Here is a 14,848-nt window from a genome sequence, read left to right as displayed (position 1 = left end):
TTTTTATTTTATTTTTTTTTAAGTTTTTAACTGCCGAAATGATGTTTCTGAATGTCATTTGACTGCTGCTTCAGCCACAAAAGGGTTATCTTCACCTCTGCTGTTTTTTCCTCTAATAATGTGTTGAAACTGGGTAACAGCAAGGCTAGACTCCCAGACAGTGCATTGTTAGCTTCACAGAGACTAAAGCGAAGCACACATGCTCGATCAAACTATTCAAGGTGGCCAATAACAGCCATATCTGCTGCAAATCTAGCTTATCTACAGCGGATGCCAATGATGTAATGTTGAACGGTCCACCTGGCAGATGTACTGATCCAAGCGCTGTCTGAGGATATAGGTTCTCCCCACTCACCTTGCCCCCTCTCTATGGCCCAGTGCACACCAAAAACCTCTAGCAGATCTGCAAAACGCTAGAGGTTATTGAAGCAGATTTCAGAGCCATTCTAGGCATGTGTAGAGAGGTTTTCTAAACATGCCTAGCGTTTTTTTTGGAGCGTTTTTGTGTAGCAGATTTCATATATTGTTACAGTAAAGCTGTTACTGAACAGCTTCTGTAACAAAAATGCCTGTAATTGACACAAACTGCGCCTGCCAGGATAAGTTACACTTAGATTAGAAGACAATGTCAAAATACAAATGAGGTATGATCAATAGCAGAATCTTTCATCGAGTGTTTGCTATCACAGGTCCTTAAATATCAGTCAATGTTGGTGTGACAGCGCTCCTCTTCCGTTGTAAGTATGAGGATATCAGGCATCTCGGGCATCACAGCTCAACAGTAAATCTCCTCTGCTAGCGGTACCGGCGTCCCGATTTCTCCGCTCCTCGTGGCAGCCAAGTTTCCTCACCGTGCGCGTCTCTCCTAAAGCCCAGTGACGTCAGCGCTCCTGGTCACGCCCAGGTCACGCCCACAAAAATGCCTGGAAAGCCGCTCTGATCTAGCGTTTTTCAGAGCGGTTTTCCACTTTCCTATACTTTACATTGAGGCAGAAACGCCTCAAAAATCTAAAAAATGCTGCAGCCCCCGAGAGTTTGCATTTGGGGGAAAAACGAACCTCTCTGGTGTGACTGTGCACCAGCCCATTCACTTTCATTAGCCAAGCGGCTTTCCCCTGCAAGCGTTTTAAAAACCGCTCCGGTGTGCACCAGCCCTGTGACTCCGCACTTCGTCGGCCTTCCCACCTTGCCTTAATAGCAACAAAACGTGTGGCTAGCTTAGTGGCTGGTGATGAATCTGTACTGCCCCGGCTCTGCACTGTCGCCTGAGGGTCCCGTTCCCTTTCTGGTAACACGCCTTGTATGTGTGTATGGGGCTTAATGTGAACTTAACTGGCCAGAGAACAAAAAGTTAGATACTTGCCAAAGTGGACTGGTCAGGTCTCTGTCTCCCTGTTTATCAGAGCGGTATGGAAGAATAGATTGCGCTGTGCCCATAAAACACGCCTCTTTCACCCTTATGGCCCCGCCCTTGTATCCTATTTACCGCCTCCTCTGCCTCTCAGATCTCACACATGTGCGCCTGCACCGCTTCACTACAGTCCTCAGCAGCGAGATCTGAGAGGCGGTAACAGGATAGGGCGTATCACCCGGCATTAATGACATCCGGCGTATGATGACCCCTGACTTTACAGAAGATTTTCAAGGGTTAAAAAGTAATCTTATACGCCAGAATATACAGTACAGCTCCGTGGTACTGCCCAGCCACACTCTCATAGCCGTGGTATGACCCCACATGTTCACTAAGGGGAGTGTTACTGGGAACTGTCAGAGAGTCCCGGCCAGTGGCGGTGGTGTCGAGGAGCGCACAGGAAGCCAATGGAATATTCAGAGGCTTTCCTCTACCTAAGAAAGTATCTATCATTTTTTTTTTAACCTTAAAAGATACCAGAGGTGACATGTGACACGATGTACAGTGCCTAGCACACTAATAACTATGCTGTGTTCCTTTTTTTTCTTTCTCTGCCTGAAAGAGTTAAATATCAGGTATGTAAGTGGCTGACTCACTCCTGACTCAGAGAGGAAATGAGTAGAGTGTGACCCTCACTGATAAGAAATGTAAACTATAAACACTTTCCTAGTAGAAAATGGCTCCTTAGAGCAGGAAAGAGATAAAAAGGGTCAATAGTTCATAGATTTTAGCTCTGGCATACTTCAATGAATGTGTCCTTGAGCAAAAACAATAAAACAGTTACACTTTAAAAAGTAGATTTAAACATAAAATAAAACTGTGGAATATCTTTAAAAGTCATTTTTAGGAGAAGGAAGATAGATACAATCGTTTATTTTCGCTTCGGGTGTCCTTTAAAGAGATACTTAAGCCAAAAAAAAACTACAGTTTTAATCTCCTGGGGCTTCTACCAGCTCCCTGCAGCTGTCCTGTGCCCTCGCAGTCGCTCTCGGATCCTCCGGTCCCCGCCACCAGCTACTTAGAACTTTGCCGTCAGGCCTGGCCACGTGTAGCCTTCTACACGTTCCCGTCCACAATAGTGGCCTGTGCAGGGAACTATTGCGGATGGGAACCCGTAGAGGGAGACGCGTGGCCAGGCCTGCGCAGGTGCAGTAAGCCTGTCAGCCGAAAATGAAACTAGCTGGCGGCAGGAAATCAGAGGATCTGAGAGTGACTGTGAGGGTGCAGGACGGCTGCAGGGGGCTGGTGGAAGCCCCAGGTGAGTAAAACTGTTTTGTTTTTTAGGATTAAGGATCCCTTCAAAGAGAGTCTGAAGCGAGAATAAAACTCGCTTCAGCTCTTATATTCAGCAGGGGCATGTGTGCTCCTGCTAAAACGCCGATATCCTGCGGCTGAACGGGGGTCCCTTACCTCCCAAATCCCCTCCGTTCTTTGCGGGGATCTCTTCCTGGTGAGGCAGGGCTAATGGCTGCAGCCCTGCCTTACACGCGTCTGTCAGCGCGTATCTCCGCCTCTCTCCCGCCCCTCTCAGTCTTCCTTCGCAGAGAGGGGCAGGGGAGAGGCGGCGATGCGCCGCTGATAGACACGCTGTGAGGCAGGGCTGCAGCCGTTAGCCCTGCCTCCAGCAGCAGCAAAATCTACGACCAAGTTGGTCGAAGTTTTTGCAAGGGGGGATTTGGGGGTGAAGGGACCCCCGTTCAGTCGCGGGATAGCGGCGTTTTAGCAGGGGCACACATGCCCCTGCTGAATATAAGCTCTGAAGCGAGTTTTATTCTCGCTTCAGAGTCTCTTTAAAGCCAGTACTGATTTTGCTTTAAGGTTAAAACAAACCTGAACTGGAAATTAGTTCAAGATATGATTTTATATGTAGTAGCAATGTTATATAGAACTTTCCAGATGTCTCCTATTCTTTTTCACTTGTTTAATCTCATCTCTGAAGTGCAGACACCAGAGATCTTGGGAATCTGGTTCATTCAGCTCCTAACAACAAAAAAGGAAATGATTAAAGTAAACCTGCAGGGTTAAAAATAAAGTTACATACGTCAGTGTGGGAAAGCCTCTGGGTGCTCCGGGTGGGAATATTGGGTAGATTTCCTCCAAATTATCCATCAGATATTTATTTCTATCAGTTAGGGCTTGTTCATAGGATCCTTGCAGACTGGCGTTTCAGAGGGCCGAACGGTGGTGGCCTATTTACTTTGCATAAGATCTGTTCAGATCCATTTCATTTACTTCCATTGAATAGAATTTATTTTTTTCATGCAAACTATTTTGGAAGTGAACGTCCTCCATTAGTGTAAGTTTGTGGCACCTATTTCAGCTGTAAAGAGCAGGGCTGTGGAGTCGGAGTCGTGGAGTCGGAGTCGTGGAGTCGGGCAATTTTGGGTGCCTGGAGTCGGAGTCGGGAAAAAATGCACCGACTCCGACTCCGACTCCTAATGAATTTGTAACTGTAATTAAAATAGAAAATATGATAAAATGTTCTATTTCTCAGATAATAGTCATTAAAAATAATATATACATACAGTATATATACAGTAATAGCTGTGCTTAGTCCACAAAAATGAAATAAACCAATCAAAATTAGTTACTTGTGCTGCTTCAATAAAGCAGTCCCCGTATTCTTAAGGTCAGATATACATATCTGATTGTGACTGTATATATGATGCGTACACAGGAATCTCTTATATATACTAAATAACATCTATGCTGTAAGAATAAAGCCTGATGTGTAGCTGTGTCACTAATAGAGATGGTCAATGAGATGGAAATAATTCTGCATTGATGCTGATTTATGCAAATGTATGCACTCCCTTTGCTGATGAAATCAAATAATTTGATATGTTGTTAAAATTTGGTTTGGTGACAACAAATTAAAGGGTAACTGAGACGGATGAAAAGTAAAGTTTTATACATACCTGGGGCTTCCTCCTGCCCCCTTCAGGCTAATCAGTCCCTCGCTGTCCTCCATCACCCGGATCTTCTGCTATGAGTCCTGGTAATTCAGCCAGTCAGCGCTGTCCGGCCGCATGCCGCTCCCACAGCCAGGAACATTCTGCACCTGCGCAATAGTGCTGCACAGGTGTAGTATGCTCCTGGCGGCGGAGTGTGTGCATGCGCACTACGCCTGACTGGCTAGAGTACCTGGACTCAAAGCAGAAGATCCAGGTGGTGGAGGAGGACAACGAGGGACTGATTATCCTGAAGGCGGCTGGAGGAAGCCCCAGGTATGTATAAAACTTTAATTTCATCTGTCTCAGGTTTACTTTGTTACACAGTAGTACTATACTCTACATATGCACTCCCCACAGAGCTGCAGGGAATCCACTGAGAATGCTGTGCACATTGAATACAGAGGTGTTGTCTGTTTACAATCTCCTCATTCCCCTGCAGAGTACCTGCACATCATTCTTACATGTACCCACACTTACATTGCCTGGGGCCTGATAGATGTTCTTTGTTCCGGTTTGTACCTTTTACAAGTACTCTTACCAAGGACTAGTTTTAGTCTAAAGGGAATAAATATAGTAGTTTACATATCCTTCTCACTTCAGTTGTCTTGTAAAATTCCTAAGCGTTGGCAGTTAAGAGACGAATTTCATGTTACATACTTTTAATCAACAAAATTGTAATATGCAAATTAGAGGAGTCGGAGTCGAGGAGTTGGAGTCGGAGTTGGTGGAATCCTAAACTGAGGAGTCGGAGTCGGTGGATTTTTGGACCGACTCCACAGCCCTGGTAAAGAGAACAGTTGTGCCTTGAAAGAGACTCTGTAACAAAAAAAGTTCCCCTGGGGGGTACTCACCTCGGGAGGGGGAAGCCTGAGGGTCCCAATGAGGCTCCCCCCTCCCCTGTAGCTGCAGGCAGTCCAGCGCTGGCTCCCCCGAAGTGTCCGGCAATCCTCCCTCTACAAGCACTGACAAGCGCTGATTTATTTACCTTCCCGGCTCCAGCGGGGGGCGCTGTTGTGGCTCTCAGCACGGAGATAGGCGGAAATAGCCGATCTCTGTCGGGTCCGCTCTACTCTAGGAGACTTGCAAGAGAGTTGCACCTGTGCAGTACAGCGGCCCGACAGCGATCGGCTATTTCCGCCTATCTCCGAGCGGAGAGCTAATGCTGCGCCTGCACTGGGAAGGTAAATATTTACATCCCCACTGTTTGGAGGGGCACAGCGAGACCGCCGTGGGACCGAGTAGGACGGGGGACGCCTCAATAGGATCCGGAGGCTTCCCCCACCTGAGGTGAGTACCAGGGGAACTTTTTTTCTTGTTACCAGTTTTCTTTAAAGGATGACTGAAGTGGGAGGGATATGAAGGCTGCCATATTTATTCCTTTTTAAGCAATACCAGTTGCCTGGCAGCCCTGCTGATCCTCTGCCTCTAATACTATTAGCCATAGCCCCTGAACAAGCATGCAGCACATCAGGTGTTTCAGACTTTAAAGTCAGATCTGACAAGACTAGCTGCATGTTTGTTTCTGGTGTTATTCAGATACTACTGCAGAGAAATAGACCAGCAGGGCTGCCAGGCAACTGATATTGATTAAAAGGAAATAAATATGGCAGCCTCCATATACATCTTACTTCAGTTGCCCTTTAAGAGGCCTTGCAGCCCTGCCAGTCAGGTGCATTTTGTTTTTATCTGCCATTTCTTTCTACTGTCTACAAGACTTTTTTTATGGCAATGTGAATAAGCCCTAAACGGTAACCTGAGCTTCCTTTATGACCGCTGGGGTCACTGCAGATCACTAAACATAGCTGGAAAATAGTGAGGATAGGTCATAAAATCTGGCAAAACGAGTGGATGAACAACTGGTTGAAACTAAATACTGACAAAATTGAGATTCTTGTCACTGGAGGTTTGCCAAACAGCTCCTGTATCAATCAGCACAGCGGCGGGTAACCGCTCCGGCCATGTGCTCAGCTTGCCTGCTTATAAATGGGGAATACATTGCGAAATCCAATCTCTGCTGTTGGGAAATCTCCTTACTTCAGCTGAGGAGCATTGCCAACATTAAAAACCAGAGGATGTGCCAAGCCTCACTCGATCATCAGGCTGAACTATTGCAGTACCAGCTACACAGTCCTTCCAAATAAGAAGCCACACTGCCGACAGATATTACAATACTGATATAAGGCTGCGCCCACTGCTCAGCCAATCACATAAACAATATCATGCAATATTGATAGAAAGCCAAGTATTCGCTATCTGATTGGTCCACAAAATGTCTATTTAAGTTAATTACTGAGACATCGCTCCTCTTCTGTTAGTAAGGCACCTGTAAAATCAAAAAGCTAGACATAGTGCATACACCCCAAGTGTACAAGTGTAAAAGTGCTTCACTCGTGCTCCACTCAAAAGCTTGTGACCATTTACGTGGCTCCCTTAAAAATTGCAGGCTCACCAGATTCACACCACCTCAAATCCAGGTGGCTCTAGAGCATAGGTAAACCAGCCACGAACTCAGTTGTAATATGTTCTCAGACTTTTAATCCAGCTTTTCTCACCATCAGTTCCTCTCAGAAGCTCATCATTTTCTTCTTACAGTGATCCCTTCCAGTTCTGACAAGATTTTGTCAGAATTGAAATATACCCGTTGCTGACAGTTATATATGAGCAGCTGTCAGTTACAACTGAATATGCAAAGTAATGTCCATGTCTCCCTATGGCTCAAGTGGGTGATATGGCAGTTTAAAGAAAACCTGAACTGAAAATTAAAAGTCAAAATAAGCATACACAAGTCATACTTACCTTCCATGTAGTCTACTCCTCAGTGTCTTTCTCCTGTCCCACTTCCTGTTTGTTCACTGTGATCAAGGGAATTTTCCGTCCTCCATTTTGAAAATGGCCATTACCCATAACAGCTTTCTGGTCAGCACACAGTTAAACTGTAACATCGCCCACTTGAGCCATAGGGAAACATGGACATTACCTGGTACATCAATTTTCCTCTCAGCTATAACTGACAGCAACTGATATTTTACTGACAGCAACTGATATATTTCAGATCTGACAAAATGTTGGCAGAACTGGAAGAGATTATTGTCAGAAGAAAATGGTGAGCTTCTGAGAGGAACTGATGGCAAGGTAACTATGTAATGTTTATTTGAAGTTACCTCATGTGTTTATTTTAAATATTTTTACTCAGTACAGGTTCTCTTTAACAGTGTGCTGACCATTACAGAAGATCACTGCCAAACCCTGCTATTGAGTGTACCTGATGTGATAGACATAGGTACATATAGTACTAGCCCTACTAAGAAATAGATTGGGGGGCTGGAGACAGGACTGTGGAGTCGGAGTCGGGGCAATTTTGGGTGCCTGGAGTCGGGAAAAAATGCACCGACTCCTAATGAATTTAAACTGTAATCAAAATAGAAAATATGATAAAATGTTCTATTTCTCAGATAATAGTCATTATAAATAATTTATACATACAGTAATGGCTGTGCTTAGTCCACAAAAATGAAATAAACCAATCAAAATTAGTTACTTGTGCTGCTTCAATAAAGCAGTCCCCGTATTTTTAAAGTCAGATATACGCATCTGATTGTGATTGTATATATAATGTGTACACAGGAATCTCTTATATATACGAAATACCATATATACGAAATACCTGGCACTCCTGTCCTGGACTCTACCTTCAGACCTGGCACTACGCATCTGGACTCTACCCTCAGACCTGGCACTCCTCACCTGGACTCTACCCTCAGACCTGGCACTCCTCACCTGGACTCTACCCTCAGACCTGGCACTCCTGACCTGGACTCTACCCTCAGACCTGGCACTCCTGACCTGGACTCTACCCTCAGACCTGGCACTCCTGACCTGGACTCTACCCTCAGACCTGGCACTCCTGTCCTGGACTCTACCCTCAGACCTGGCACTCCTGTCCTGGACTCTACCCTCAGACCTGGCACTCCTGTCCTGGACTCTACCCTCAGACCTGGCACTCCTGTCCTGGACCCTACCCTCAGACCTGGCACTCCTGTCCTGGACCCTACCCTCAGACCTGGCACTCCTGTCCTGGACCCTACCCTCAGACCTGGCACTCCTGTCCTGGACCCTACCCTCAGACCTGGCACTCCTGTCCTGGACTCTACCCTCAGACCTGGCACTCCTGACCAGGACTCTACCCTCAGACCTGGCATTCCTGACCAGGACTCTACCCTACCCTCAGACCTGGCATTCCTGACCAGGACTCTACCCTCAGACCTGGCACTCCTCACCTGGACTCTACCCTCAGACCTGGCACTCCTGTCCTGGACCCTACCCTCAGACCTGGCACTCCTGTCCTGGACTCTACCCTCAGACCTGGCACTCCTGTCCTGGACCCTACCCTCAGACCTGGCACTCCTGTCCTGGACTCTACCCTCAGACCTGGCACTCCTGACCAGGACTCTACCCTCAGACCTGGCATTCCTGACCAGGACTCTACCCTCAGACCTGGCACTCCTGACCTGGACTCTACCCTCAGACCTGGCACTCCTGACCAGGACTCTACCCTCAGACCTGGCACTCCTGACCAGGACTCTACCTTCAGACCTGGCACTCCTGACCAGGACTCTACCCTCAGACCTGGCACTCCTGACCAGGACTCTACCCTCAGACCTGGCACTCCTGACCAGGACTCTACCCTCAGACCTGGCACTCCTGACCAGGACTCTACCCTCAGACCTGGCACTCCTGACCAGGACTCTACCCTCAGACCTGGCACTCCTGACCAGGACTCTACCCTCAGATTTGGCACTCCTGACCTGGACTCTACCCTCAGACCTGGCACTCCTGGACTCTACCCTCAGACCTGGCACTCCTGACCTGGACTCTACCCTCAGACCTGGCACTCCTGTCCTGGACTCTACCCTCAGACCTGGCACTCCTGTCCTGGACTCTACCCTCAGACCTGGCACTCCTGTCCTGGACTCTACCCTGATGCCCCCTCCAGCTCTTCCCCTGACTACCTCGTTGAGTCTAACCATGCACTGGCACATAGACTATTTTTGTCAGGTAATAAAAAAAATCAGTAATGTAGAAATTGATTATTTGCATTTCTGATTGTGATCAATTCCACACAATATGCATAGTGATCCCCAACTCCTGAGCACCGTCTGATCACACAGTACTCCCCGCTCCCCCAACCGCAGGAATCCGCTCCATTGTTTTCCGCTTGTTCTCCCTCTGACCCTCTCCATAGCAAAATACATGTTGCTAGTCTGAAGGCTAGTGACACATCTGCACAGTGTGGACACAGCACTGTCACCCAAGGGATCGTGTACCAATCCCTGCTGGGTGAGAGAAATCCCCCGGTGTGTAGAGTGTTTAATACTGACCCCAGTGCATGCTCCAGTGTCCTCTGCAGGGTCAGACACTCGATAAAATGCCCCCTTTGCCCCTGTGGTGGCAGAAGCCATGAGATGAGTGGGTGTGCTGGTGGGCTCCAAGTATTACAATGACTGGCTATTGCAGGCTAGTGGGGCAATGGGTTATTGTGGGCATATAGAGTGAATCCTGCAATGCTACGAGGACCCCTTAGTCAGGAATACTTACCTCAGTAGTTGGAGGCCTGTGGATGGTGCAGAGGCTTCCCTGATCCTCCAGCAGACCATCGCTCCAGCGCCAGGACCCTCTGAACCTACTCCCAGGTGTGGAGGAGCTCATACGGACTGGGCATGTGTGTCAGGTCCGCACATGCCCAGTAGAGCGATTTGCTCTGTACAAGCCTTATCATGTACTTTCTGCTGTCTTATGTTCAGGAGAGGCGTGGCCTTGTGTTCTGAATTTCTGCTTTTCTCTCTGCAGAGTCTGAACGAGATTATGGAGTCAGCCGAGGCCCCTCTGGAGGTGACGGAAGGATTTATACAGACCATCTCCCTGTCTGTACCCTGGGGGTCCTTACTGCAAGATAACTGTGCGCTGGAGGTGAAAGGCCTGGAGATGGTGTTCAGGCCACGCCCCCGACCACGTACGTAACTCGCTATACCAGCCTGCTGTCAGGGGAACGGGTGCCTGTTGTATCCTCTGTCTGCACAGGAGCGGTGCCATAAATCTGCACTCGTTTCAGCCAAGTCTCTGTATTGCTAAATATAAGTCTGTATTCTTATAGTGTACCTGATATATAATAAATATAAGTATTTATACTTACCTGAGCCTTCCTCCAGCTCCCTGTATGCTCCCTTGCTGTCTTCCTGGGACGCTCCAATCCCCTGCTGACCGATTTGGTGAAGTCCCCAACTGGTTTCACTGCGCATGTGTGGCGCCTATACCCCTTGCTGCAGGTTCCCTTTGAAGACACATCTGTTCACCATTGCTTACCTGCCATTTTCATAGCTCCACCCCCTCCTTGTGTTACTTTCCCCCACCCCTTAGATGAGGCCCATCCTCCCCATGCGCTCTTCTCCACCACCATATGGACTCAGTGACTCGTCTGCTATACTTAGTGCTACATTGTTTATGTTACTATTTTGCATTCCATTGTCTCCTATTTAATGTAATCTGTAATATTATAATCTCCCCTATATAGTGTAATATGCAAGTGCTTTATAAATATTATGTAAATAAATTATTAATACTGTAATAGCTAGAGGACTTTTCATTTAAAGGATACCTGAGGAGGATTCATTTAAAGTGACAGTGAAGTGACATGATGCGATACATGGGTATGTACAGTGCCTAACACACAAATAACTATGCTGTGTTCCTTTTTTTCTTTCTCTGCCTGAAAGAGTTAAACATCAGGTATGTAAGTGGCTGACTCAGTCCTGACAGGAAGTGACTACACTGATAAAAAGTTCCACTTTTTACCTCTTTCCTGCTCTCAGAAGCCATTTTCTGCTAGGAAAGTGTTTTATATTTGGAATTTCTCATCAGTAAGGGTCACAATGTAGTCACTTCCTGTTTGAGTCAGGACTGAGTCAGCCACTTACATGCCTGATATTTAACTCTTTCAGGCAGAAAAAGAAAAAAAAGGAACACCGCATAGTTATTTGTGTGCTAGGCACTGTACATACACATGTCTATCTCATCATGTCATATGCCACTTCGGGTATCCTTTAAGACGCTTATAATATCCTAGTGATTCCCGGCCACCATCAGGGAACTCTCTCACACTTGGGCCTTGTCCTACCTGAGTAGACGTACACCTGTGTCAGACTGCCAGTGAATTCTTATTATTGTGATTGTATTTTGCAGGTTCTGCCTCTGAGCCAATGTACTGGTCCAGCTTCATGACCAGCAGTATGCAGCTCGCCAGGGAGTGCCTGAGCCAGAAACTGACCGATGAGCAGGAGACCTCACAGCCCTTCGAGGGGCTGGAGAAGTTTGCAGAAACCATTGAAACTGGTAAGACCACCCCGCTAGCCTGCGGGCTAGTGACACTTTCTGCTACTATGGAGGGGGAGGGAAGATGCGGCAGCACACAACAGGCAGGAGAGGTAAGGAGGAAAACAATGGGCTTGACCTGCGGTTGGACTAGATGATCCTGCGGGGTCCAGATCCTACCCAAGATGCATTGGAGTTGTCATATACAACAATCATTAGCCCTCTGCACCCATGACACTCACAGCACACTGGAACACTAGAAGCGTTAAAAAAAACTAGGGTGCAAGATTATGGAGTGGGAAAAAGGAAACATTAGCTTCCAAAATAGATTGCATGCAATAGCATTGTGCAATAGACCCTTACACCAGCGATGAGGTCTCCCCGTTATGGAAAGGGTCCCTACTCTACATACACTAGTCAGCAGGCAAGCAAACATTTCATGCTTGTAACCTGGGATTCCTGCTAAGGCCTGTCGTGTTCAACCGTTCTAGGGAACACATGCATGCACATAAACCAGAGATTGCCCGGGAGCAGCAAACTGCACTACTTACACTATCTGATAGATGGGCTGTATTGGCACACGGGACAGGAGACCTAAAGCCCTCAGCCAGACCACAGGCCTCAGTTCTGGTAGGGTTATCAAACAAATTACCTCTGATGTGAGGTAATTTACCTCATGAGGTAATGACATTTAGCAATTCTTTAGGTTTTAGTTATGTTTTACCTCATGAGGTTAATTCATGCGGTAATTTGCATTCATTTTACCAAAAATAGCTAATCTCATGGAATATAGGGGGCATGTTAGCACATAATTTAACGATCAGTTTAAGACCTGCCTGTACCTGGAGGTAAAGTCAATTTGTATGCATTTTGCAGTTTTTAGTGGAGTTCCTATTGCTGTTTTAGTGTTGTTCCTATTCAGGCTGTGTAATAGAAAAGAGTAGTAGAAATAAGACTCCAAATATTTACTGGATTTTTTTATTTTTATAAGGGATGCCTATAAATATACTTTTCATAGGTTGCTACATAATCAAATACACCTCCCCCTCAATAAAAACCCTCTTCCACAGACTATCCTAACTTATGGAAGACAATTAAAGACTACTATTATGTATTTACTCCATGCTTACCGCTGAAATACCTCATGTTTTACCTCACTTTATGCATTTACCTCATGCTTTACCTCATGTTTGAAAATGGAGTAAACTCTTTCAGAAAAAAGAAGAAAATACCTCATGAGGATTTTTACCTACAAAACAATATTTACCTCACATAGCTACCAGAATTGAGGCCAAAGGCTGCTAAAACATACATACAAGGAAGGATGGGCTATGCTCACCCTGCTTAGGGAGTAGGGACCAGGATTTCAAAATGGAAAAGCAGGTACTGAGAGGAGTGGTCAATTTTCATACAATATACAGGCTAGATTCTCGGTAGAGGGGTCGTCTCTAGCTTGTGTACGAAGCTTTAGTGTAACGTCTGGTACACACCATGCAATTTCCCGGATAGATTGGTCAAATTGATCATTTCTGACTGGTCCGAACTGATTTTTGATCGTTGGTTTTTTTTCTCTATAGAAGTGATTGGAAAACTGATCAGAAAAACGATTGAAAATCAGATCAGGCCTGTCGAAAATAATGGATTCGACCCGTCTTTCTGATGGGAAATTGCATGGTGCGTACCAGGCATTAGAGTGTATTTACCCTGTTTAGCTTATTCGGTCGTCCCGTGCATTCCAGGATGTGACATTCATGTCCTGCATTGCAAATCGCCTCTGCACACTCTGCGCACTCATGCACCCGTGTGAAAGGGAAAGATTGCTGCTAATATAGCATCATTCCTAAAAGCCGAGTATGCTAATCGTTCCTTTATGCCCCTGTAAGGGTGGCCAATAAAAAGATTTTGGGGCAATTTGATAAAATCAATCATTTGTAAAAAGTTAATCAAAGTGACAGCTAAAAATAGCGCCCCATTCCCACCCTCCCCGGTAGTGAAGTGTTAACTCCTACCTAACTAATTAACCCCTTGTATCTCCTATACTTGGTCTTAAAGAGACTCTGAAGTCTCAAAAAAACACGTTTTTACTTCACTAACTTCATTAGCACTAATGCCCTACCTAAAACGCTGTATCCCGCTGCTGAAATCACTATAACCCCCCCCCCCCCCCCCCAAGTTCCCAGGGCAGTAATCCACGACTTTCATCCTGGAAAAGGGGGGCAGAGCTTTTGGCTTTATCTCTTTCTCCATTCTCGTCAATCAGCGCGAAACGCCACTTCTCCCCCGCCCCTCTCGGTGAAAGAAGACTGAAAGGGGCGGGGAGAGGCGGTGATCAGCGGCGATTGATGGGAGTAGAGGCAGAGCTACAGCCCAAAGCTCTGCCGCTATGAGGAAGCGCTGCCCAAATCTCCCCCCCCCCTCCCCGGGGTTTACGGGGGGGGGGGGGGTTAATAGCGATTTCAGCTGCAGGGATGCAGCGGTTTAGGTAGGGCATTCGTGCTAATGACGTTACTAAAGTAAAGACGGGTTGTTGTTTTTTTTGAGACTTCAGAGTCTCTTTAAGCCTTATGGATACCAGTAATGGTTGTCGCCCGTAGCGACCACTAGGGCAACAGATCAGGGACCCAATTCTGTATAGTTGCATCACTATGTTGCCTAGCAATGTATCTATATAACATTTGGGTCCCCAAACTGTGCGCTCTAGTGATCGCATGCAAACACTACAGACACACAGGCTGGCGATAATGGTATGCTACCTGCCCAACCCGTGATGAAATAATATGCCATGTATGGTATTGTTTTAACAAGGATAAGTCAAATAATATATTTGAATGTGTTTTTATAACTGTGGCACTTGTCATGGGAAAATTAGGAAGGTGTAAATATGTGTATTTGTTGGCATGTATGCCTATATTGCCCTGTAAAATGCCTATAAAATTAAACAATTCTTGAAAATTAAATATTGTATTTATAAAGCGCCAGAATATTATGCAGCGCTGGACATTAATTTAGGTTACAGGCAATATTTAGGGGTGACATACAGCAATATGACAATACAGGAATACATGCAGACCAGATCACACAGCACAGTATGAGTACAAGGTAATGCTTAGTCACTGGA

The 14,848-nt window shown here is 46.2% G+C and overlaps 1 protein-coding gene across 3 annotated transcripts in view; it reads left to right on the top strand.

The window, feature by feature from the left end:
- Positions 1-14,848, top strand: part of ATG2B (autophagy related 2B) — a 131,727-nt gene that overhangs the window by 2,317 nt on the left and 114,562 nt on the right. For 2 of the 3 annotated variants that reach the window (XM_068254784.1, XM_068254783.1), the window contains exons 2-3: positions 10,213-10,375; positions 11,602-11,751. In XM_068254784.1, the coding sequence (XP_068110885.1) occupies positions 10,213-10,375; positions 11,602-11,751 (313 nt within the window). Of the gene's footprint in view, positions 1-7,409; positions 7,498-10,212; positions 10,376-11,601; positions 11,752-14,848 lie in introns of those variants that run through there. The other variant, XM_068254785.1, reaches the window with a different exon arrangement.

Source organism: Hyperolius riggenbachi, chromosome 9, assembly GCF_040937935.1.
Source record: "Hyperolius riggenbachi isolate aHypRig1 chromosome 9, aHypRig1.pri, whole genome shotgun sequence".
NCBI lineage: Eukaryota > Metazoa > Chordata > Amphibia > Anura > Hyperoliidae > Hyperolius > Hyperolius riggenbachi.
The sequence above is the reverse complement of the archived record's forward strand: the minus strand, read 5'-3'. Positions and strand labels throughout refer to the sequence as shown.